We start from the raw sequence: 25,381 nt of genomic DNA on the forward strand, positions 1-25,381 counted from the left end.
AGCCACCAGTCCTGGAATCGCACGCACTGTGCATGTACCTAGTCTAGCGCAAATTCCTGTCTCTCAGCTGTGTCTCACATCACGTCCCAGGGTCGTTTTTATTTGCTCAAATCAGCGGTGAACATATCAATAGTCTTATCATATCTGCAGCTAAACCACAGTATGCTCAACTGTGCGGTCTGGAGGAATCAAGGTAGGCAATCTGGCATAAAGTTATGCAGACGCTAACCACGACTGTATAGCTCTAAGTTGGGTCTCGACATGGTCCTGAACTCAGGCTCTCCATCTTTTCAAGTCAATCATCAAATACAGTGAATCATCGACAAGGACAACATAATGACTACTAATGTCGTTGTAATTCCGATGGCCATCGAGGCCTTCTCGGTCAGTTCTTTCAATAAGTCCAACATCTCCCTGGCTCCCTTAGCTCAGCCAGATCTTGCCCGCCTCGACGGAGCTCAGTCACCCATTGCCTACGACCTGATCGACCACCTCGATACTTCTAATCAGGCCAAGTTTGACTGCCGAGTAAACACACGTTTCGTAGACGTGACCACGCCAGCTAGTGAGAGTTCTACGCTTGGAGGACAACCTATAAGTTCGCGTGAGGGAGTCTATGTCTCTTGGTGCATGCCGCAGGCTTTCCGAGCTGGCATCACCCCATCTGAGAACAACTCCCTTGATGCGGACGAGAGGATCCGAAGAGGCTTTAAAGGAGCCGCGCCTAATCCGACTGGCCCTGGAGACCCAAATTTCCAAGTAAGCCATTGAAACCTAGCATTGGTCGTACTATGACTTACATCTACCAACAGTTTCGACCTGTCCCAAATCGCTGGGTTGTCATTCGAACAAATGGCTCAGATCCAGCTGCAGCTCTGATTATTGAGAGCGATTGTCTTCGCGATGTCAGTGACCCTTCGTTTAGGAAACCCTACGACGTGGCGGCTCTTTCGTCTGCAACCATTGATCCCACCAAGCCAATCACTCAGAATCGCAGCTTTCTCGGTTCATTTTCACTCCTGAGTTCATATATAAGTGACCAGAATAGTTACACTTATAGATCGCAGCCATTGACTTTAGTTCAGCCAGGAGATGAATTCTTCGTCGATCAGCAGCCCACCAACATTGGTGTCTTTTCGGTTCTGGATGATCTTCACGATCTCCGGCAAGGTAGCGATGTCAACAAATCCCAGACCCTATCTTATATGGTGATTGGCTATCATTCAGACATGGATTTGGACCCTCTTGTTCTCAGCACTACCCTTTCAAGCGGTACCAACCCAACAAATGAGGACATCCTAAGCGCCCTTGGAGTGACACTACCGACTTCAGACTTTGACTTTCTAACCGAAGCCATCAGTTCAGATACAGGAAGGACCGTGTGTCATGGCGTTCTTAGAAACGTTGAATGGGGTGGTGATGAGTACAACCTAGTCACTCCTTCATCGGATCTCCAACAGGCTATTGCTTCCACCCAACCCGTCGCCATTGGCTTGGACGCGCTAGATGCATTGTCTGGCCTCCTGAATGCACAAGGATCCGGTGTTGACTCGACAGTCATGCAATTCATTGACCAATTATCTGCGATCACCGTATCTGGTTATAACGGTGGTGGGGACAGTGTCGATCAGGTGCACAAAGCAATGGACCTAGCTTCGTCTGGCTGGAACTCTGTTACATCGGGTGGCTCAGTCTGGAAGCTTCCTAACAAGCCTCAGCAAAATGGACTGAAAGGCATGGATTTATCTACTATCGCCAGTCTTCTTCCATCCTTGCAAGTACTCAACGAGCAGCAGATGGCGATTGATGCTTGCGTGCAGGAGAAGGAACAGACTTTGCGCCAGTTATACGGTGCTTGGTGGAATGCTGTGGCCCTTACACTACTTCCCAGTCCTATGTATGCTCAGAACCGCACCATTGTGCAGAGTGCCGCCACAACAGCAGTGGCTCGACTGGCTGTCTTGAATAACACCATCGCTACTCAATCAAAAGCTGTTGCGGCTACCAAAGCCGGAATTGAGAAAAAGCTCGGCGGTAACAGTCTCATTCAGACACAGGCAAGGCAATTTGGACGGCGGCAAGACCCTACTGTACTGTTTGCGGGTACGTCAAATGGATGGCCGAATAGCTTTCACGAAGCAGTGGCAGCGCGATTAGCCTCTGATATTCCGGTTCTGCCTGAAAATGGTAGCTCTGATATAGTGGGCAGCACTCTCACTGACTTGGGAGATGCTAAGTTTCCCACATTTCTGTCGGATACAGCTTCAAGACTGCTCAACGATTTCCTTCAGCCAGACTCATCAAAGAAGACCTGGCCAGCCTCAGCTTATGCATATCTCGAAGACGCAGATAGCAAGCAGGGTTGGTTTCCTCTGTTTCTGGAGTGGGAATTGGAATACTATCATATTCCGTTCCAAAATTGGAGTTTCGTTCCTGATACAACAACGGGGTGTTGGCAGTGGGAGATCAACCCGAACAATATTTTGGCCAAAGATCCAACAGCAAGTGCGGACCGACGCCGAATTAGTGGCCGAGCAGCTATTCTCCCTCAAGCTGGTCTCACTCTCCAAGCAAGTGTTCGTCAGTTTTTGGACTTGCAACCGCCAGGATCAGTTAAAGAGGCGGATCGCAGCTCCATTCTGCAGTCTGCTGGACAGTTAGAGTATTTGTCAACTCCTATAGGCGGATTTACCGATCATTTGCTCACGCTACGGCGAGGACACTATCCTGCACCAAGCTCCCCAAGCAAGGAGCTCCTCGCCACTTTGGGTATTTCCGCCGATGACCTGAGTCAGGTCAATGTTCTTCATGGGATGGCACCTTATGGAAGCGGAACGAACCTGCACCCTGACTATACCAGCGCTTTTAGTCCCTTCAAACCTGTTGTTCATGGCCAGGCCCGTTTCACACGGTTAACACTGGTCGACAAATTCGGGCAAATGGTGGTTGCTGTGAAGCCCGAAGGTGGTCCAACGACTTACCCAGCTGTAAATCCCTGGCCGACTGAGTTGTACCCTTGTCTATCGCCAATGCTCACTTGCGATGTCACCACAGATGGGTCTGCAAACACAGTAACATCTGTTGATACAAAAAATAATGGTTGTCCTTATTTTCAGCTCCCGCCGGGTATTAATCAGCCTTCACGGTTAAATGCCAGCTATATGATACCGGGGGCTCCTACAGCTACAGTCGCCAGCGAGTGGGATAACCCTGTCTGGGGTTGGCTTGTGCCCAACTACATCGACGAATGCATACAGATCTTTGATGGTACCGGCGGGTTTGTTGCAGAAGTCCGTATTCAAGACTCGACATTCACCATACCGGATGCCATCAAGACGAACACACCCCAAGGCCGACTGGCAGATCTCGTCAAAGCTCTCTCCACCGACGCTGATCTAGCACTGTCTATCTACACCATGATGGCAGACGCAACCGATTCACTGCTCTCGACTGCAGGGGACTTTGCAAATCTGCTTCCCGCTGCTTTTGGACGTCCATTTTGTCTTGCTGATGTTGGCCTCTCAATTGAGCTATCCACTCCGGCCTTGACAGATACATCACTGTTGACAGAGTCTACAGCTCAACAGGAGCCTGCAGTTACGGATTACACATTTCAAGTTGCACTAGGAAACTCTCTTGCTGCATTTGACGGCCTAGTGGCAACATTTCCGTCCACTGGATCCATCACAGCTTTCAGTAGCACGGCTGCCGAGTTAGGTGCGGATTCGGACTCTGAGAGTGCACAGAATGCTCAGGCAGCCATATCCCTCACGCCGTACTTCATCCCAGGCGATACAGACAATATTATGGCTGCTCATTCCACACAAAGAGTGCGAATCAGCTGTGTTGTTGATCCGATCCTCCCGTGGCACGTGTATTCAGGCGATCTATTTCCTGTTCAACCGGTGTCGCTTCCCGGATGGGCGGTAACAGAAGCACTAGGCAACATGGAAGCTTTCTTTACCTGCGGCCCCATCTTGGTACCTGAGGTACCATGCAATGAATCAAGCTCTATTCAAATGCCACTTGCGAGTATGGTCCCTGCCGGCGAGGCCGCGTGGTGGTGGTCAAATGACAGTCAAAGCACTGCTGGGGAGAAAATTGCGGTCCAAGGCATGAGATCACTATTAGATGTGGATGCTTCGGGGAAGAGTGCAGTCGTAGATGGGTATATCGTAGTGCAACAGAAGCAGAGATGAGAGGGTTCTGGTATGCAGTTGTTGGATCGGGTTCCATAATTTTGACCACCTCTCTTTTCACATCTTTTCCTTTCCCTGCATAATAAAGTCTAAACTCCTTGGGCATGTCCAATGTCTTCAGTATCGATACTGTGCGATCACCAACTATTGACAATAGTTGGTGCTACTATTGTCTTACTGCATCGATAGTGTGGGGTCTAGATGCATGAGAAATTGCGCGTGGCGCTGAGCCTGCGTTTCATTCCCTCTGCTCATTTGTTGCAATACGCGGTCATTGTCACCGCTCTTTTGGCCCTCTTAGCACCTCATCCTGCCCCAGAATGGCCTGTAGAGAGTTTGAATGAACAGGGAGCTGGACCAACCTTCGCGAATATTACTCTATCCCAAGCGTATTCACTAGTCAAATTAAAAATCCATGATACCCTCTATATCTTGTAACCAACAAGATGGCTAACTACGCGGTTGATTCTTATTTTATAGATGTCCAAAATGGCGACTCAGCTCTTCACGTCCTTCGTCACATCAATGGCAACCAATTCACCTCTCAAGCAGCGGTCCTGGTCGACGGTGGAAGGGCGATCTACGCCGACAGCGTCCTCAAATGGATTCAATTCGCCCGAGCTCAGTATCACAATTCTTTGCTTATTACTTCCATCGTGATTACACACTGGGATGACGATCACTACGGCGGAATTATGGAACTCCTCCTCCGAGAATCACTACAACTCTACTGCGCTGACAACGTCGTGATGTACATGCCGTCCTTAGGATGCGAGGAGAAACTTACATCACTTGGATTTAAGCTCGGCTTTGACTTACATGGGAACCAAGTTCTTTATCGCGTGGAAGGTCAAACGTCAATAGAGATCTGCTACGTCAAGTTGGGTACCCAGTGTCTTGGCTTCGACCTCTTTTCGGGATCATTGCAGACTGCACCTGCTACGACAAAATCCCTTGCAGACGTCTATAACTCTCATACGTGTATTTTAGATACAAACTCAACCCCTATTTTGCTGTGTTTTGCAGTGGATGGCCTCATTTTGGGCAATGATGCACTTGGGCAGCAGGGCCAACCACAGCCAAACCCTGCTAACCGCAACGACTCTTCTATCGCACTCATAGCGATTTGGCCGTTGGTCAACAACGAGCCACGAATATCTCTATATTCTGCAGGTGACTCTTCGAAAAAACAGGAAACCGATCTATTTACCTGGCTTCACCTTGGAGTCTACGGATATCCTCCCATTGACGTGGCAAAGCTAAGCCATCATGGAGCAAGCACATCTACGCCAGTAGGGATTGGGGCATTCAAAGTTCAGTATATGTATATCTCAGCTGGGCGTGCCTATGGCCATCCAACAGCATCTACATTGGCACTGGTCATGGCATATGCTTCCTACTTGAACTCGCAAGGACTGCTGGGACCTCGCATCCTAGCCTCGAGTGATCCCTATTGGCTTAGATGGAATGTCCCGCGGCTCAATCTTTTGAAACTACTGAGCTTTAGTCCAGGGTCTCAGGAGCTACGCCGCGATGTCTTCACGATCTCGGGTGATGATCTTTTCGCAGAATGGTTTGGCAATGAGGATTTCTTGACAAATGTCAAGGACTTTTGGTGTCTGAATAATGGCCTGACAGAAGGTAACGTTAATTATCTTGAGAATGAATATTTGGAAACGTATGGGAGAAATACCCTTATGGTTGACTGTCCGTTTCCACATTCAGTTCCAGCTTTAGAGGCAAAATGGAATGTCATGTCGAAAGAAGGGGTAGCCAAGAGACTTTTACAAGAGGTTATGGCCTTTGTCGTTAATCAACTTCGGAATATCTGGGACGAAGTCGGTTGGGGGCGTTCTGGGGGATGCCTATGCATTGAGGCGACTGAGCAAGGAGTTTTCCCCGAGGAAGAGATCAGACGAGGGAACATAACGATGGCTATAATCCCTTTTGATGATGCTCCAGCAGGCGGAGGGATGGAAATTGAGTCTGACGATCAGCCAGAAGTCGGATTCATGGAATTCACTAATTTCCTAGCAGCAATGCCACCTACACCGACTCTTTCCAAGGCTGAAAAATGGCTGTATTCATTTCTTGGGGCGGATTTGGCCATACAAAAGGCTAGCGATGGATCTCTAAACGCCGTTGCGCTTAGTAGTACACAGGGCCAGCTTTGCTCATGGCTGCAAACTAGCTTTGGCTTTACTGTGACTGCGAACTTCACTGGGCAATTTGACGCGACGACAAGCAAAGTTATCTCATTGGATTTGCTGGCAATAAAGGCTTCTATTGCTCCATCATCGTCTGGTAGCGATGCCTTCGCCTTGTTCATCAACACTGGGACCGAGGCATACCAGGCGCAATTCAACGGTCTGGCGACTTTACCTTCAACTGGCTCCGGATTCTATAAGAATCTTGGGACCGGCGGAGGCTTTGTGTTTGCCGTTGATGAGACTCTTACAACAGGTACTACGGACTTGAACGCCTTTCTATCACTATTTGGATTTTCTTCAAACGCCTTCGTCGGGGCATTCCTAAATCAGGAGCAACTTACGCTCAGGACCTCGACGTCGGATAGGCCTTCAAGATCAGGAATTTGGATGATCCCGGACTCGAGAATTAAGATGTATTTTCGCCTCGAGATGATCCTAGCTTCACATTCGACAATTCAGTCAACACTGAATAGCCTACTCCCTAAAGCTGGCTTCTCAGTAACAGATGTAGTTTTATGGGGCAGCACAAACAATCAGACTCCAAGAATGTCCATACTGCCCGGTAAAACGATGACGTCGAAACAGAGCGTTGTCGGTATCGACTCAACTATTCAAACCACTATCAATGGAACAGAAACGCCATTTCCCTCCTCTATCGTGTTTTCCAAGGCCTCCGTGGAGCTGCAAGTCCGCACTACTGGCTTCGATATTGACACTATCTTCACTTGGATAGAGAGCATCATCGATACACCCGACACATCCACTTCTAAAACTGCTGCGCCATCTAGTTCAGACATTTCTAGCACAGTTCAGGGGATTTTGCAAGAATTCTGTCACGATTTCAAGATTGTGGCCGTTCGGTTTGTTGTCAAGTCTGCAAGTGGAAAAGGACTGTCGCTGGCAAAGTGCTGCGTCGACTTTCAGGTCAGCCTCAACATCAAAGCGCCTGCTACATCCGGGACCGTTGAAACACCCAAAAAGCTCTCTACACCTGCTACTCCAGTAACAGAGACAGTTACCGCCAGCCCCTCTGTTACTGTCACGCCTCCAAGCACGATTCCTATCTTGTTCGAACTTGAGTGGTCACCTGGCTCGTACTTATTGTCAGGAGCTCTTCCTCTGAGCAGCCCCAATTCACTACCTTTTCAATTGGATCCTACAGCCGAGTGGGTAGATCAGCCCTCATTGAATGCTTTGCCGCCCACGAACTCGACAATATCAATCTCATCCTTGCTAGATATTCTACCATCCAGCTACCCAGCTGGTGTACCAGACGTAATTACAGAGGCCGAGATTACGCTTCAAAAGTCCACTACATCAACCAATTTGACTTTGGCTGGTTCGGTCGTTTGTATCGAGGCTCAGCCTGGAACAAACACAACTGATGTTCCTGCGCTATCATTCAATATACTGGACATCGTTCTGGAGATTGGTTCAGCTTCAAAGTCGCTAGCCCTGTCCGGAGGAGTATCCCTTCAAGGCCCGGGAGATGAATTTGACGAAAACAATTGGTCCAGCCTTGGTGTTGATCTCGCTTACAGCAGCGGCGATGGTACCTGGAGCGTCTCGGCATCCGCGTACAATGTTTCACTCGCCAACTTGTACTCCCTCTTTGCTGCTGACTCGCGCAGCGCCATTGCGGACGTCTTCTCGGGAATCAACATTCTCGATACGACTCTGACGTACATCTATGAAAAGGCTCAGCCCAGCCAGCTAACCATGTTGGCAGAGTTCTTGCTGGGGCCAGTACTATTAAGCCTTAAGTACCAACATTCGAATGGAAGTGTATGGACATTTGCTGCCGGTATTAGCAAGTATAACCCTACGGCAACGACAGAAACGTCTACTTTAGGGGAGCTTTTGTCCGATCTACTTGGAGAGAACGAGGCATTGCCTGACTTCATTAGCAATCTCACTATTCCCCTGAGCGACATCAGCATTAATCTCCTCTGCGAGAGCATTGACGGCTCAAAGGAGATGGGAAAGGCTGTACTCTTCTCACTCGACCTCAAAATCGGAAACATGGACGTTAAATTTGCTCAGATACGACCACTTCATGCAGCAGACGCAACGCCTGGATCAGAGCCCAGCAACACATCCGACCCGAAGGGCAAAAGCAACGAGGATACGAGTGACTCTGGCTCTCAACCCAGTAAGACTACCAAAGCGCCTCCAGCCAAGATTCTACGGTTTTCACTTCCCCAAATACCTGACGTTAGCGATGTCCCAGTCGTCGGTACTCTTGCACCACCAGTTGACGAAGTTGCGGTGCTCTGGACGAACAGAGACATAACGATGTATGAGGCCACGGCGCTCGCACAAAATGCCTTTAGCTCAGATCTGCCACTTCTCTTCAACCAGTTCTCCCCTGAAGACAGCAACATCAAGCCTGGTGACGTGATTGCGCTGGCGAAGGGTTGCCATCTACAGCTTGCTGCAACCATACAAGGGAAGCAAAGTCTGCTCTTAGATCACGTCGTAGGAGAGGCACAAACCAAAAGCCCAAAGATTACGCCTTCGTCGCCAACGTCATCGAAAGCACCCTCGAGATCCATTTCTCCAGCACCTTCTTTAAAAAAAGGGAATCCAAGCAACAGTACATCGCCATCTTCAACTGTGGCTCCAATGAGCAAGCAGGCTGGGCCCCTCTCTATCAGTAGCGTGGCGTTGCAAATGAGTAGTGATTTCACATCTATCTCTTTGGTATTCACAGCAACGCTACGTATCGGTCCTCTTGACTTTACCCTTATAGACCTTGGTTTAAGTTTGGACTTGACGAGCATTAAATCCTTCTCCAATTTCTCGCAGCTTCGATTCACACCAACTCTTAGTGGTCTTGCTCTCGCAATTGAAAAATCACCGAGCCTTGAAATTGAGGGTTTGTTCGCCAAGGAAGTCGACAAGAATAGCACTCGCTACGTCGGTGGTCTCAAGGCCAGTTTTGAGACATGGGGAGCTTTGGCTGTTGGCATGTACGAAGAAAACAAAACGTTTGATGATATGTTCGCGTTTGTTCATATTCAAGGATTGATCGCAGAACTAGGATGGGCCGAGATCAATGGGTTGTCTGCAGGCCTTGGGTACAACACGCAGTTGGTTCCGCCTGATGCGGGAGATATCCAACAGTGGCCTTTCATTGCCCTCAACCATGCTGACCTGACACCCCAAAGCGACCTAGCAACTGAGCTCAAATCATTGATGCAGCCAAGCTCGGGTACTGCTTACATTCTCCCGCAGCAGGGTTCTTACTGGTTGGCGGTTGGCCTGACCGTGTTGGCCTTCAAGGTGTTGGATATTGATGCCGTGCTCAGTGTTGAGATGACCGACTCTGATGATTGCATCATCAACATCACGGCCGAGGCTACAACTTATTTTCCAAGCACAGGAGGTGAAGAAAATGCATTTATTCTGATTGATGTTGGGGCAACCATGACATTTGACTCCGCTCAAGGTTACTTGATTGCTCAAGCCGAACTGACACCCCTGTCATATGTTCTCAGCAAAGACTGCCATTTGACTGGTGGGATGGTTTATGCAACTTGGGTCTCTCCGAGCCAGTATGAAGGTGACTTTGTTGTATCAATCGGCGGCTTCAACCCCACATACAAGCCTCCGTCATATTACCCTGCAGCGCCACCACGCCTTGGAATATCTTGGGCATATGACTCTGATCTCAGTATTCTTGGCCAGGCCTACTTTGCGGTGACTCCAGCCTGTCTGATGGGCGGGGCATGTCTCGATGCTCGATTTGACTGCGGTTGGTTAAAGGCATCTTTCACAGCCTGGGCTGATTTTTTTGTCCAACTACATCCATTTTGGTTTGACGTCCATGTTGGTTTCAACTTTTCCGTCGAGGTTCATTTGGGGTGGAGCATCCTTGCGATTAATCTGGGTCCTTTGTCATTCGGGGCTGACTTACATCTCTGGGGCCCTTCAGTCTCGGGCACTGCTACATTGCACTTCTGGTCCATGTCCCATACAATCTCTTTCGGGTCTACAAGCTCTGGTGCCGCCCCTGCTAAGCTTGATATTGATTCATTCCTGGAATTGGTCAGGAACCAGAGCAGCAGCAGCAGCGATGGAGGTTCAGATGACTACCTGTTTTCTATCAACGCTGGTACTGTCTCGACATCCTCACCGATCAGCTCTACTGCAATAACAACTACCACGACTAACGAATCCACAAGCTCGAAGGTGCAGGTCCGTGGTGCGCAGCTAAACATCATTATCAAGACAAGGGTTCCTATTCTCAGCGCGACTTTCAATGCGCCAAAAAGCAAGTCGTGCAGCACAAATGGCACAGATGTAGCAGACGACAGCGGCTCAACATTGGTTGACTTGTATGCGGCACCAATGCAATTGACAACTTCGTTCGAGCTGTCACATCTGGCCGTGCAGCTAACGGGAAATGCTGCGGGTTCCGAAAACGTCAAGCTTCTATCTGTTCCAATCACGACAAAGGTGCCTCCAACGCTTTGGGGTGTTTGCAAGTTTCCCGACTGCTATTCTTAGCGCTACGTCGCTAATACATTTTACAGACACACCAGACTTAGCATCATCCGCCAATGCGCCTCCCATTTCCCATACTACAGGATATTCAATCCATGTTGCACAGCAACCCTACGATGGCAAAGGCCTGCCAATTACATACACGGCATATAGCGCTGATAATATCATATCATCAAAGCAGCCTCTAGCAATCCAAGCGCTGTCAGTGCCGGATAATGTTTCTACCTTAGACACTGAGCCAGCCAACGTGGCTAAGAGGGCAGCGCTCCTGTCTGAGGTTCAAGGATTATGGGGAAGTCTATAGCCTAGAGCATTAAATAAATAATCCCTTGGTATAAGAGGAAGGACTTTCAGTTATTGGAGGTGTTGTTCGAAGCTATGGGCGACTTGTGATAAAAATATTTTCTAGGCGGGCCGTGCACGCAATCCCGAATAATTATCTCACTTAAACAAGATACCTCGCAAATGGAACAAATTGTCATCCCTTGCGTTTAAACACACTGTGTGCATATCAGTAGTGCATATCAGTAGCTCACTAACTAATGCAGCTGGCCAAAAGTGTAAGACAACACACCGCCACATCTGTCCTGGTTACAGAGATTGATAAAATATAAAAGGCTCTCCCTTTTACTAAATCATTTTTTATATTATATGTCCTTAAGCCTCTGTTCAACATTATAAAATTCCATCTTTATAACTAATTACCATGTCGAACACTATAGCTCCTTTTTGGAGCTGGCCCCCCCAGGTGATTGATGCTACAAACCCTATGGGCTACACTTATATGCCCGCTTTCGCCACTGCTTGTGGCACGCTATACATGGTTTATACACTTCCTTTCTGCAATACCTGTCTGACGTATTCCCTCGGGAGTGACTTGCTATGGAAAGCATGTACTCCGATCACGACAAACCTTCTCACAAATTCGCAGCCTGCGCTTATTAGCTTGGATGAGTCGCTCTATGCCTTTGTTCCCTCTATTACACAAAATACAGAAGATAAGCTATCAGTCTACTCGTTAGACCCCTCTAGCGACAACGGATGGACACATCTGTGCGACTACAATACGGCTTCGGGAAGCGGCAACATTACAGGCGTCGTGTATCACGATGTAGTTGTCCTGGTGCAGACCATACAAGGTGCTGATACAAATGTAAGCACCCTGAACTGCATCACCATGTCGACTAAGGATATCAAGAATCCTACGAACTGGAGCACCAGTACGAAAATCAATGGCTTGAGCAGCGGGTGCATCAGCATGTATATCAGGAAAGAAGACCTTGATAGTAATCCGGACGGTAGCATCAGGTTCATGTACTTTGACCTCGAGTCTCTCGGGCCCCGCGAGTTGACTCTGGACATGGTAGCTATGGCATGGTATCCTTCCCCCATCTCTATGCCTGAGGGAACAGGATCATTTAACACTGGTTTCGACTCGGCTGAATCCGGTATCGGCGCGGCCGCCTCGCCAGATGGCATGCTGGTTTGGGCCAATCTACAGCCCGACAATGATGCGAACAAAGTGGCAATGTTCAGGTACTCGGTCGCTAGGGGATCGGAAGACTGGTCCCAACAGTTTATCTTCCAGGTCGACCCAAGCTACACTTTCGAAGTCCCATTGTCGATGACCTACCTGTACGGCGACTTGATTGTTGCTTGGCCAAGTCTCGAAGCAATTCGATTTTCGATGCAACGGCCGGGTGGATGTTTTGACCTGACGTGCTGGATGAAGGCTATTGACGATTCCCTTCTTGTTTCCGAATTGAGCATACCGGGTACTCATGCCTCAGCCACTAGCTCGGACCTCACTTTGTTCACATCCAAAAACTCAGTTGAACGCCGGCAAAACATGAACATAACCCAGCAGCTCAACGCGGGCATCCGCTTCTTGCACTTCATCATCGGTATATCTGGAGACTCAGGCTCACAGACTATATCACTCTACACTCCGAGAAACGTGTTGATCAACGTTGAGATTTCAACGCTGATAGCGTCTCTTTCCAAATGGCTCGATGGCCATTCCAGCGAAGGCATCATCTTGTTTTTCTCTCCATTAGATCCGCAGCAAAACCCCACCGCCATAATCGGCGCACTCAACACAGCCATTTCTCCATACCTGAGTTACTTTACTCCTACATCCTCGGCACCGACTATAACTATGGGCCAACTGCGAAATAAGATTCTTCTTATGCATACTATAGATCAGGAACTCAACTCTCAAACGAGCATATCGGCCGGCATCAGCCTCGGAACCTCCTACCCAGACACTACTAAGAAACAAATAGTCTCATTTACAACAGACTCTGGCATTCCATTTACAGTCCAGGATCATGCGATAAGCAATGGCTCAGCCACTGAGGTTGAAACCGACATTAATGGGAAAAGTGCTCTGGTCGTCACGATGCTAGAGAAGACCGCCGAGACCGGAAGTGTTAGTCCCAATGGAGATGCAACAAGATATCCTCCCCGGATGGCCAACACCTGGTATCTCAACTGGATGAACTATAACGTATTAGTAGGCTACGGGCCCTCTACGACTAACGATTCCCTGAGGATAGCACGGTCTATCAATCCCACTGTAACCGCATGGCTAAAGCAACGGAATAGCTCAACAACCTCTGCTGATTGGTGGCCGCGGGTGGGAATTCTTATTTCTGATTTTTCCGAAATCACAGACGGGTCAATGATCAGCCGCATAGTATCCATGAATGGGTTTAAGTACATGCGATATTCCAATAGCAAAGCAATACCTCCAGGGCAGGGGTAGAGGTTCGGCAAGCTGTGATAGGAATCTACTCAAGTTACTCAATTACACTCGGATCGGTACGTTGCCAACTTATCGCATGTGCCAAGTGACATGAAGGGCATCTCGAGTACCACAATCACTATAAACCACTGCTGCAGTCACGTTCATCACACCAGTTAATGCGTTATGCTTAACTTCTTGGCAAACGAATGACATTTTAGATTTTCCAGACGATCTTGAACAATTACTTGCGACAACTCGAGGGGACGTTCCTTGTGTCATATAACGCATCGGCCCGTAATTTGAGCGGGCTGCCGTTGTCAATGTATTCAGATGACAGGTAGCATATCTCAAGGCTGGTGCCAGACCTGGCGATACCCAGACTCCAACCTCGTCGACCTGCCTGGCTTTTGTCATAGTAGCATGTATGAAGACAACTTATTGGAAATGGTTTACAAGTCACATACAGCCCCAACACAGACAACCCATCAATATTCATCAAGCAGGTTCGCTACTTGTTAACATTTTTCAAACACCGCCACAACTATAAAGGATAGGGGGATACACATCTGGTTACCCAGCATCCCCCTGGGTAGAAAGTAACATGATTCGCTCTAAAGCTGTTCTCCAAAGTACCGTCTCCTGTCTCCCTCCAAGTCGAGCTTACTGGGAGTTTCCGACTATGATGGAAATTTCACTACCATACCCTTCCTCTGGCGCACCAATCTGGGCGGCCAAACGAGCCGGGACTGGCTGATTCCTCAGAACAGCAACTCCATTAGCTACCACAGAGACGACCTTGTTCCGGGAAGTAGGGTTCGAGAATTTGAGGCCATTACAGACGTAGGTGTAAACATTATGACCTCCTTGTCTCACCCACTGTGCGACCATGATGAATGAGATAGTGACTCCAGCCATGAGCATGGGTTGAGGATCCGCAACGCCGTAGGGAACATGAATGCCATCAAGACGTTTCTCCAGGCTGACGACACCTCGTTCCTGGACATCTGACCTGGTAACTCTATGACTTGTTAGTTTCATAAGGAGTGAGAGAATTCTGCTACGTACTTGATAGAACCAACGTCTGTACCATCAATCTTAGTGTATTTAACATCTCCAAAAGAAGGATGTTTCATCTCTTCCTTGACATCGCGTTCAATTGGCTTGGTGGCGAGCGCCAGAGTCAAGGAGACAAAACCGAGAAGGGTGAAGAATTTCATGTTGGAAGTTTGCAACCAAGAGGAATTGGACCTATTAATTGGCAATGACTGTCAGAGATGAATGGTACCTGAAATAGGACTTGGGATACTGGGTTCGCACTTTTATAATCACGGAAGTATGTTAAGTTTTACTAATATTATAAGCTTTTGAAGTCCCCATTTGTTACAGCCAATGGCAGAAGGGTTAAAAGTTCTCGGCCCGAACCTATATATTGAACTTTAAACCCTGGTAATACGAATACCTCGCTTGACACTGTTGTGTACAACCTCCTTGCTCATTACTGAGAAATCGTCGGCAGATAACATGACTATCAGATGCAAGGTTGAAAGTCATCAATCAGAGTTTAATTTATCCAAGTCATTGTGGGCTTGTTACTTGTATATCATGCATACTCGGCAGATGTTATAGTACTCAGTATAGCTCAGAAAAGCAAGAGTAAAAGTACAAGGCCAGTAGTAGGTACTTTAAAGATATATAAGTATTATGAAGTTAGTTCTTGTATGATAACTTTATAGCTAAGTTAAGAAGGGCACTTGATCAGAGTGGAAAAACTATAACGCAGCAAAAAAACCACTATAAACCCAACCTTAAGCTCTATCCTTTGCGATCTAGGTCTGAAAGTTGATTGAAATCGCATCGCCTGGGTTGATTGCGCCAAGTGGATCATATTCGATAGTATGATGAGCAGCAATGTTCAAATTTGCAGCGTCCAACCCCATGTTTATCTCGCGAAGTGACACCTTCGCTGGGCCTCCACCATTATTGGTGATTTGGAAGATAAGGTCGCCGGCGGCATCAACAATGGCTTTGACGATAACGGCGCCAATATTCTGTATCGCAGTGCCGACGTGGTTAGGTATGTTCATCCTCCTGTTGGCTCGCTTCTCAAGCGCACTGCCTGGCAGGGTTTCGAGTCTAGTTACATTAAGATGTCAGAGACTTCAGGTCGATAGCGTGGTAGCTTCCAACATACCTGATGGGGTCGAGCTCAGCTCTCTTTTCCAGAGTCAGTCCATCGTTGGCTGGGGCCAGAGATGAGGGCGAGCCAGAAGAAATCGGAGCGGCCGAAGCCAGCAGAACCATACTGCCAAGGCCAATAAGAGCAGGCTTCATTTTGATGTCGTTGCAGAGAATGAAAGATTGAGTGTAAGAGGGTAGTTGGAGTCAATATACTGATTGTACGAGAGACCAGCCTTTAAAAGCACAAATGCAGCTCGACTTGAAGACATTTCACTGTCTGTCACATGTTCCAGAACAGAAACAAGCTTTCTATTATGGATAACTATACGTAACTAAAATCGGCAGACTGTTGCCGAGGAGGATGAAGGATCTGCATGAGGATGAACGGATAAATTAAAACCACTTAGAATAATCCTTTAACCGAGAGACATTGAGTGAATTCTCCACCTTCAGCCCCGTAGAAGTCAAACCTCGAGCTCCATATAAAAAGTCAAAATACACAATGACAATACACATCTGCCGACAGATTAAAAGAGGCAAGGAAACAATAACGACCTGCTACAATAGGCATCAAGCCTCGCCTGAACGTAGTCATTCATGGTCTCGGCTCAATCTATGTGCACGTATATCGATCCACAGAAACTCTGATATATGGAACCACGGCGGTTAAGATGACTGAGAGCTTCTTTTGTTCATTCGGTTGCTGGGAGGTTTGGCGGTAATTGGCGGTCAAGTATTGATCAAGACTTGACAGAGCATATTTGCGCGGAATGCAGTACTCCTTCGTAGCCATAGAGCATACCCAGTGTTGCTTGACTCAGGAATCAAATGGCACTGACTACTATTAGAAAGCATGTAGATATCAGAAAAGACTCATCTTGATGACAAGCCGCAGAGAGTGGTTGTAGAGGTGTTGCAGCAAGACATAGAGCACAAGACTGGCTGCAAGCTGTCCCGATACGGTCTCCTTACATGACCAGCAAACTTTTCTTGTCCCACTTGGTGCTATCTGAGACTTTGCTTTGAAGATTGAAGTTTAGTTTTGAGGCGAGAGAAAGCCGGCAGTTCTTTTTGAAACGACTCCGATGGAACTCCTGGATCCATCATCACGAGAACGACCCATTTCGCTTACCGCTTCAACAACTCCCGATAGTATCACAGCAAAGATGTTTACGAACAGTGATCTCAGTGTGCTTCCGCAGAGAATGTCTATGTATAAATATATCCTTCTGCTTCGCCCTTTCTCATCCAAACCAACTCGGTTCACTCAAGACATCACCTCACCTCCATCTCTTCATTCTACCGCACTCTTTACCACTCAAGACTACTTTCAGTCCTCCCACTCAAAGCCTTCACCATGCGTTTCGCCATCACCCTTCTTCCATTCATCCTGCCCGCCTTGGCCAGCGACCACAAGGCCTGTGACTGCCAGATCAACAATGGCAACGGCTGGAAGTATGATTGGCAGCTTACATTCAATGTCTGTAACGACAACTACGAAAAGACCGTAAGCTCTACTGCCCTTCCTAACCTGATGTTATACTGATTCCGTTTAACAGGCTGAATACGATAACGGCGCCGGCCGAGTAAGTACCATATCACGACCCTTCAAAGCATCTTAGACTGATTCCAATATCACAGTGCATTGCCAACCCTCACGTTAGGCTCGATGGCGACCGCTTCTACAACAACTGCAAGTTCTTGGCTAAGCAAGGATGGTACCCTGTTGTGAATGGTGCTATCGACACAACTCAGCCTAAGATTTACGCCAAACAAGGAGGTTCCGGCTGCTATAACTAGAAGGAAGCTTCTGTAGCTGCGAACTGAGCTTTGATCTTCTAAGATAGGGGTTTTTTTGCCCGAAGGTTTTCCCCTGTAATAGCCGGTCCTTCTGGCGTCTTCAGTATGTAACTTAGATCATTGGCTTGAGTCTTTATAATTGAAACTTTTCCTTTCGAGTACTTCAATCTCCAGTAAAATGTTCTATAAATAGGTATTGACCAATGCTACATACTAAGAGAGGGAACTCTCACAGATGTCGTCACCTTGTTTTCTATTTATGCAAGATCTCATCAAGTTTATCTAAGGGCCTATGGACAGAATTGCTATGAAGGCCTCCATTGCTATATCGAATGAGCTTGAGATGTGTCGTAGATGTGGTTAATAAGTCCATGCGCCTGCAACTGAGACTTCTATAAAAGAACAGAGAAGGCCAAGGATCATATGTAATGAGTTTTGTCACATGCATTACTCAGGATGAATAGCCAGCAGCCTAGGGTAGGGATAGTGCTGGAAGAGGTTCCAAACACGACAGCGGTCCCGTTGCCACAAAGCGGCAAGGTCAGTCGTTATGCATTGTCAGCGTCAGTTTGCAGGCGCTGTTGAAACTCTTGTTTGCCATCGAGAAAGCTTTGTGAGTATCCTCAGCGGTCTTAGCATGCGACACTGAAGTGTGCAACGAGAAATTGGACAGAGGTTTGGCGGATATTGTCCCGACCGTCGGCGTACCGTCCGAGCCGAATGTCTCGTAGTGAAGAATAGCGCTAGGACTATTGAGCGCAGGCAGGGTAGAGGCGAGGGAATCGATTAATAGAGAGACATAAAGGGCACCGGTTTTAAGTCTCTAGTAGTCGTTGGCCTGCATATAATACGTCTCAAATCAAAAGGACAGTAAGTCCCCGACGACAGCAGGGAGATGAATTACCAATTATCTACATAAACAAAACTTAGCTTCGTGGAGCGTCGGGGAGATCATTAACGATTTCCATTAGCGGAAATAACCTAGTTCATTTTTCTCACTCTCCTTATATATATCAGTAACTAAGCTTACTTTGGTTCAGCAGCAGGTTATCGTGCTTTTATTTAAATGGTTCAAATACCTTTATTGACCCGCCCCACTTACTGCCTCGGCCTTGACATATTGTCACATAGGTTTAACAATGCGAGCAACAATCAGCGACGTGGGTTTTATATGGATCTCGGACTTTGATCTATCCGCATAAGGAGATATCCCCTCCCCATCATTACCGTAATGACGTGGCCGCTGGGAAGCAGTCTCAACTGCCGGACCTGTATGGCGTAGTCCCTCAGTGTTATTCACAGTTGAGGCTTATGGTTGAGAACTTAAATCGGGAGGAGAACTTGGTTCCTCGGCTCCCCACATTATCCCCGCAGCTACTGACGCGTGTGGCAGACGAGAGATCCCCAGAAAAGGATAAAATCAAGGGCCAGTCCTTCTTGAGACATCAAAAATTTATGGTCACCCAAATTTACAACCAAGTCATGGAGAGAAAGCCTGAGGCCCCTAACTCCATTATCATCAACCGGGAGACCGGCGCAGCCAAACGACTCGGCGAAAAGGCACCAGTCACTCGCCATTTACAGAAGCTGATCGATGAAACAGTCTCAAATGGTTACGTTATAATCCCCAACGCTTTTACCGACGCCGAAGTCGATGAAGCGAACACAGAGCTACGACGTCTTGCGTCTAGCCCGGAGGCCGGCCCGGCCGTGTCGGGAGGTCGCAACAGGTTCGAAGGGCTGAGAACGAACCGTATCTACGCTCTACTCAATAAGTCCAGAGTGTTTGACAAATTCGCACTCCATCCTGATATTCTGGGTCTCAATGAGCATTTTCTGGACCAAGGCTTTCTTCTGAATGCATTTCATAGCATCAACATTCAACCGGGAGAAGAGCCTCAAACGATTCATCACGATGATGGCTTTATCACGATACCACGTCCACATCGCCCCTTTGGGACCGTATGTACCTTGTGCCATTTGGCTTTTTGATGACTGACTCAAGTAGGCAATTATGGTTGCACTAGATTCTTACACGAAAACAAATGGCGCTACGGTCGTTGTTCCAAAGTCGCATACGTGGGACTCGAGTCACGTCCCGACACCAGAGGAAGCGCAGCCTGTTATTATGGAAAAAGGAAGCGTGGTTTACTTTCTAGGTACGCTGTGGCATGGAGGGGGCAAGAATGTGTCGGAGAAAGAGCGGAGAGCACTCACGGTCCAGTATTGCCAGCCATGGGTCCGTCCGCTGGAGAATCAGATCCTTGCGGTAGATTGGGAGAAGCTGAACGAGATTCCGCCTCGTCTAGTCGACATGCTGGGATATCAGGTCGGGGCCCCTTTTGTAGGCTATGTAGATGGGATCAGCCCCAGAAGGGCCGTTGAACGGAAGATGAGGACGAAGCAAATGGTCGATAGGTATAAGACCAAGCTTTGAGCCAGATGCAGAAGCGGAGTTTCACAATATTATGAGTTTGGACGATCGTTCTTATGGTCTATGTTATGGTGATCCAGATTGGAATCTACTAAGCCTCTTAACCTAGATATGCCGTCCAGTTCTCATCCTTGAAGGTCTTCTGAGCTCTCTCGATGATACTGCCTGCTTCCTTTCGTTAGATATTTCGACCCCAACCATAAAAGAGCCGGTCAGCACCGGTTTGGCTCGGCGTGGTGAGGGTCAAGTCGACACCGCTGCCATGGAATTTCTGGATTGAGTACCAGTCATCAGTTTGGCCCGCGGTGACCTTGCCACCAACTGCCGGCCAATAGGTCGAGCCAATCTTGAGTTCGCGCATGGAATCAGTCAAGGCGCGGATATATCGAACAAAGTTATCCGTACTATTGGGGTCGCTATAATTGAGACCCGTGTCCATTGGTGCGCCGAACTCGGTTGTGACTGCGCGCGAAGCGCAATTGCCGAGGCCGTTTTTGTAGGCCTGAACCCAACCGTTGTAATCTTTGGCACCGCTGAAAAAGGTGTAAACATGATAGGACAGCAAGGTCCCGTCCAAACGGCTGTCGTCGCAGACGGGCTGAAGGTTCTGGGAGTAACCCGTGCCGCCTATGAGGATTCGCCCCTTGGGCAGCGATGAGTGTCTGTTGACCCAGTCTGCAGCTACGTTGGTCCATTGGGCGGCGGTATATCCGTGCGGTTCGTTCATGGGTTCGAAGTAGATGAGGTTATTGCTATTGTACTGGTTGACCACAGCGTCCCACATCGCGTTCCAGGCGTTCAAGTCGACGATCTTGCCTCCCGAAGCCGCGCCATCTTCCCAGTAACCCAAGATGACCTTGAGGTTGTGGCCAGTGGCGGAATCAATCACTCCAGTGTAGGAGTCCCACCAGGTAGAGTTGACTGTGAGTGTATTGACTGGCAATCGGATAGTGTTGATGCCCAGGTTCTCCTTCAGACCGCTGTAGATGGCGTCGGCCTTGGCTCGCACGGTATCATAGTCGTCTGACTTGTTGAGACCGCGCAGGACTAGTGGACCATTCACGAAGTTGTCTCCGAGGACAGCCCAATTGACCCCTTGAAAATTGCTGGTGTTGGCACTGGCCAGTAGTCCGCCGGCCAACGCGGCTAGAACACCAGTCTTCAGAATACTTGGCATGGTATGGTTTTTATCTCGGTTGTATTTGAGTTTGCTGAACTTTAAGTGATGTTTCAAGTTGCTTATGTGGTGACTTCTTCTGTCCGGTACATCAAATCGTATTATAGATTTCGACAAACTTATATGCAAGAGTAAACCCTTAGAAGAAGAGCTTAGCATCGGGTGTCTGGACGCCAATCCTCTAGCGCCGGACCGATGTTTAATGAACAACCCGATAGATAGGCCGTTCATCTGCAATAGTAATACCTGATTGACGGCGGTAGTATGAACTTGGCACCTACTTCGGGCACCCGATGCCGTATGCTGAATTGGGAACTGCTTGGGTTCGGTTCTAGTCGAGCCGAGAGTGGCAAACTGACTGTCAATCGGCGCCTCACTTAGTTAGACCGGCGACCGAGCACAGCAGGGCCTTATAGGCTATACCCCAGAATCTTCCAAAATGTTGTCACAAGCCCAATTATCCTTGTTAATGCGGGGAAATGGCGCAGAGAATCAGGGGAAGGTTGCTCACAATGCATCGGAGGCACTTCGACCGATGCCGGCGACGTGGATTGTTCAATTTCCCGGGCCTATCAGGATCAATCTTCCTTTTTGGCAATACCACTTATTAGTCGCTTGAACCACGTCTATCGGATGCGGTGTGGTTTGCATCGCCATTGCCGGCCTTCCTATAGCGTGATGAGTCGCTGTTTCGGCAAACCTTCTCGCATCCTACTCGCAGTATGAGCGCCTTCATCCTACTCCTTGCTCGTGGACTCGGAGCAGTCACCCGCATCGGAGACGACCGTCAGCAGATAGCTCCATGACCGGTCGTGGCTATCGCTGAGCGACGTGTGCCATTGGTATCGTAAGGCTTGAGCTTCGTTAATACCTGATATCCGAACTTGCATCTACTTGGTATTTGCCACGCAGCTATGCTCCTATGGCCGCCCCTCGCAGGGTGGCAACGCGACTCACCGCAATCATATATATAACATTCCTTTACTTCGTTGTATAAGATATATAAGAAGAATAGTTCGTTCTTGGTTAAAGACAAAGTTAATACTACCAAGTATAATTTTAATCACCTAAATTACAAACTTTGCCTAGAACGAACCATCCAAAGACTCATCTGGTATGAGATTTGCAAATGGTAACCACAGAGCAGAAAACAACCCCACAGATGCGACTTCATAGCTCATAGACGCAGAGTCGTCGAGCCATTCTGATGTTTCAATCCCTTGAGGCTCTTGCAGGCAGTCGGTTGCGGCTGCGGAACCTTGTGAATGTATATCATCGTTTCTAAGTGACTTCTCCACCATCATCCTCGCGCGATCAAATAACTTGTACGCTGCATCTGCCGACACGTAGTACTTTCGCATCTCATCTAGAGCTAGCAAGCACAGGGCCAAATTATGCTTTGCCAGTTTGCCAGACGACGACTTGGATGACGCCATTTCCAGTAAATGGACTTGAATCGGTGGGCTGATAGTGAGCACCCTGAGTTATCAACAGTTGATTAGCGGCGTTCACATATCCCATAGCTCTGAGCACCTACGCAATTGTTTGGGCGAACCTGATCAGATCTTCTGCCATTATATAATTGATGGCATGGGTTGCGTGAGCGGCTGCAGCCCGAAGCTTGCTTTTTGCAAGTGTTTTCTAAGAGTCGTGCTAATTATCTGGAACTCCGTCTAGTGTTTCGTGAAGAAATGGCCTATAAAGAGCTATAATGGCTGCTCTGCGAAATGTTTAACTAATGACTGTCTATGACGGGGGTAGCGGGGGGGGGGACTATACTAAGTGTGAAGTCGGTACTGATATGTATGAGAAGCTAGAACTGGGCTCTGGCCATTGGTCTCGCAATGGACCTAGTGGGCTCGAATCTCGTTCTTATCTCTTTTAATGGTGGCTCTGGAAGGCCTTACGCTTTTAATAGTATAGTTAGTGGATAATATCCTCCCTATAACTTGCGTTACTCCTATTAGCTTTAGCCATATCCTAAGAAGTATATCGAGGTCCTTAGGTATGAAGCGTTGGTACTCAGGCGAATAGCTAGGACTTGTATTGTATAATCCCGGTATAGGAGTTAAGCAATAATCAAGAGATATCCGTATTGGCCGACCTTGGCCTATTGACAGCTAAACCTCACGGTAGTAGATAGACCACCAGATATGCCGCTACAGAGGCTAAATGCCGTTTCATGAGGGAGATGTTAGCATATGAAGACCGATCGTATAAGATAGGCTAGTGGCAATACTGTTCCAGTGCCAAGGACCCAGGCGATCTTCTGCGTTTACATAGAAATGACCTATAAGAAAGACAGACTAAATCAATGTAACTTTGTTCTTCTTATAGTCTGCATCGTATAAAGTCTATACCTTATATTAGCCTAACTAAGTATCGCCGCAAGGGATCAGGAGAGTATTAAGCTTTAGCGTACCTTTACCCGCTAAAAGGCATTGCATTTAAACGTAAGAGGAGATTAGTAGAGGTTCATGAAAAACAGGCTATCTTTGACAAACTGACAACCTAAGTTAGCGTATATATTATACTCTCTCCCCTTGAGTGACAGAGAACTTACAGTTACAGCGCACATAAAGACTGACTAGAGAAGTAGTAAGCTAAGTTAGCCTTTACTATAAGCATTAAAGAACTCTTCAGGATCAAGGACCGGTTCGAAGGAATGACAGTGATGAAAATAAGCTTTAATGAGAGCTTCTTAGAGTTGTTGGGGAGGCAAAGTGAAGCAACCTCTCTATCGGAGATACTCGATTTCCTCTGGTTGCAGGGACTCTAAAGAAGGCATGGCAATAAAGGAATGATTACTATCTGTTGTTCTTTAGGGCTTGCAATTATCTATTACAAAAGCTGGTCCTCTTTTATTACCTAGAATTTGTTAACACTAGAGCATATTAGGTTGAACAATGGGCTTTGTATGCGTACCTAGGTAGAAAGGCACTTAATTGCCGTCGCTCTCATGCTCTTCAAGAGTCTCGGCCCATGCCGATGTGGCGTTTGCAATCGGTAGGGTTTTAACTTTATCACGGCGCTCACTCTGGGTTGTTTCATCGACTTCTGCGTCAATTGATATACTTATCTCGCCCTCATCGGTGTTCTGATTGATAACGATAGTATCTCAGCTAGAAGTAGCAGATAAAGCATTATAGACTTGCTACGTGTGGTCTGAGGACAAATCACTAGGTCCACCAGTCATCAAGTCCTAACAAGATGGGTTACTATCTCTCGCTAGGTCAGGCGTATCCTAGTAGGGACTCTCGCTTTGCGAATTGCCGAGTTATACTGCTGGAGGAGTTTGTCCCGTTGACATAGAAGTGTCTTGCCTTTCGGGATCAGACATCGTAGGCAGGATATCGGTATTCCTATATAACTTAGCTATACATACTGCCTGATCTAGAGAGGAGGCAAACGTGCCGTCACCGCTTGCGACTCTTGATCTCGCAGGGAACGTTGTCCACCGCACAGTTGGCACAAGGGGGGCCAGACAATGCGATGGTGCACCTGACCTTACGACTATTGCAGGCTTTACAAGCTACATGCGCCCGCTTATGGGGTTTGCCGCTATTCGGCGGCATCATGCAAGTCAATTATTATCCAGAGTCTCCAAAGGTAAAAGACAGCAGAGACACAAACAGCGCTTAGAAAGAGCCGAGGTAGTCGACCTAATAAACGGTAGCTAAAGCTTAACAGATATTCCTATAAGCAATATAATGTTTTAACAGAATTAAACCGGCCAATCAATATACAAAGAAGCAACTACCCTAACAATATCAACAAGGACACCGATAGAAGATCAAACTCGAGAGTCAAAGTCTCCAACATGACTAGGTGGACGAGTCGAGATGAATTAATTTACCGCTCCAATTCCTGTTTTAATATGCTTGGTGGCTTATTTCGGCAGATTCAACTCCTTCAGTGACTTCACAAGCCACGACGTTGTGAAGACTTAACATAGGACCGAGGTCGGCTATTAAATCTTTCAATTACTCGTAAATGCTGCTACTTTTATAGTTCAGTTATAACATTATAATATAAAGAATAATAGAGTAGAGTCAGTCTGTCTGCGTTACTAAGTATATCCCTTTAGATCTAAGGGAGCATTACTTAAGTACCTCTATAAAGTCC

At 47.6% G+C, this 25,381-nt stretch overlaps 8 protein-coding genes across 8 annotated transcripts; 5 read left to right on the plus strand and 3 right to left on the minus strand.

The window, feature by feature from the left end:
- Positions 1-336: 336 nt before the first annotated feature.
- Positions 337-4,199, plus strand: FTJAE_11363 (uncharacterized protein; the record flags this gene model as incomplete). Its single annotated transcript, XM_037344298.1, has 2 exons — positions 337-759; positions 813-4,199. The coding sequence occupies 2 exons, from the start codon at positions 337-339 to the stop codon at positions 4,197-4,199; spliced, it is 3,810 nt and encodes a 1,269-aa protein (XP_037201613.1).
- Positions 4,200-4,645: 446 nt separating this feature from the next.
- FTJAE_11364 (uncharacterized protein) lies at positions 4,646-10,921 on the plus strand (the record flags this gene model as incomplete). Its single annotated transcript, XM_037344299.1, has 1 exon — positions 4,646-10,921. The coding sequence occupies one exon, from the start codon at positions 4,646-4,648 to the stop codon at positions 10,919-10,921; it is 6,276 nt and encodes a 2,091-aa protein (XP_037201614.1).
- A 703-nt stretch (positions 10,922-11,624) lies between these two features.
- FTJAE_11365 (phosphatidylinositol-specific phospholipase C) lies at positions 11,625-13,470 on the plus strand (the record flags this gene model as incomplete). The annotated part of the gene is made up of 2 exons (XM_037344300.1): positions 11,625-13,349; positions 13,438-13,470. The coding sequence occupies 2 exons, from the start codon at positions 11,625-11,627 to the stop codon at positions 13,468-13,470; spliced, it is 1,758 nt and encodes a 585-aa protein (XP_037201615.1).
- An 857-nt stretch (positions 13,471-14,327) lies between these two features.
- Positions 14,328-14,884, minus strand: FTJAE_11366 (uncharacterized protein; the record flags this gene model as incomplete). Its single annotated transcript, XM_037344301.1, has 2 exons — positions 14,328-14,685; positions 14,733-14,884. 2 exons carry the CDS (start codon positions 14,882-14,884, stop codon positions 14,328-14,330), a joined length of 510 nt encoding a protein of 169 aa, XP_037201616.1.
- Positions 14,885-15,493: 609 nt separating this feature from the next.
- On the minus strand, positions 15,494-15,998 carry FTJAE_11367 (uncharacterized protein; the record flags this gene model as incomplete). The annotated part of the gene is made up of 2 exons (XM_037344302.1): positions 15,494-15,800; positions 15,859-15,998. 2 exons carry the CDS (start codon positions 15,996-15,998, stop codon positions 15,494-15,496), a joined length of 447 nt encoding a protein of 148 aa, XP_037201617.1.
- Positions 15,999-17,202: 1,204 nt separating this feature from the next.
- On the plus strand, positions 17,203-17,645 carry FTJAE_11368 (uncharacterized protein; the record flags this gene model as incomplete). Its single annotated transcript, XM_037344303.1, has 3 exons — positions 17,203-17,352; positions 17,405-17,431; positions 17,487-17,645. The coding sequence occupies 3 exons, from the start codon at positions 17,203-17,205 to the stop codon at positions 17,643-17,645; spliced, it is 336 nt and encodes a 111-aa protein (XP_037201618.1).
- Positions 17,646-19,127: 1,482 nt separating this feature from the next.
- Positions 19,128-20,082, plus strand: FTJAE_11369 (phytanoyl dioxygenase; the record flags this gene model as incomplete). Its single annotated transcript, XM_037344304.1, has 2 exons — positions 19,128-19,607; positions 19,654-20,082. The coding sequence occupies 2 exons, from the start codon at positions 19,128-19,130 to the stop codon at positions 20,080-20,082; spliced, it is 909 nt and encodes a 302-aa protein (XP_037201619.1).
- A 175-nt stretch (positions 20,083-20,257) lies between these two features.
- FTJAE_11370 (uncharacterized protein) lies at positions 20,258-21,256 on the minus strand (the record flags this gene model as incomplete). The annotated part of the gene is made up of 1 exon (XM_037344306.1): positions 20,258-21,256. One exon carries the CDS (start codon positions 21,254-21,256, stop codon positions 20,258-20,260), a length of 999 nt encoding a protein of 332 aa, XP_037201620.1.
- Between the last annotated feature and the right edge of the window lie 4,125 nt (positions 21,257-25,381).

The sequence above is a fragment of the Fusarium tjaetaba genome, assembly GCF_013396195.1.
Source record: "Fusarium tjaetaba strain NRRL 66243 chromosome Unknown NRRL66243_c0000280, whole genome shotgun sequence".
In the NCBI taxonomy this organism is placed as follows: Eukaryota; Fungi; Ascomycota; class Sordariomycetes; order Hypocreales; family Nectriaceae; genus Fusarium; species Fusarium tjaetaba.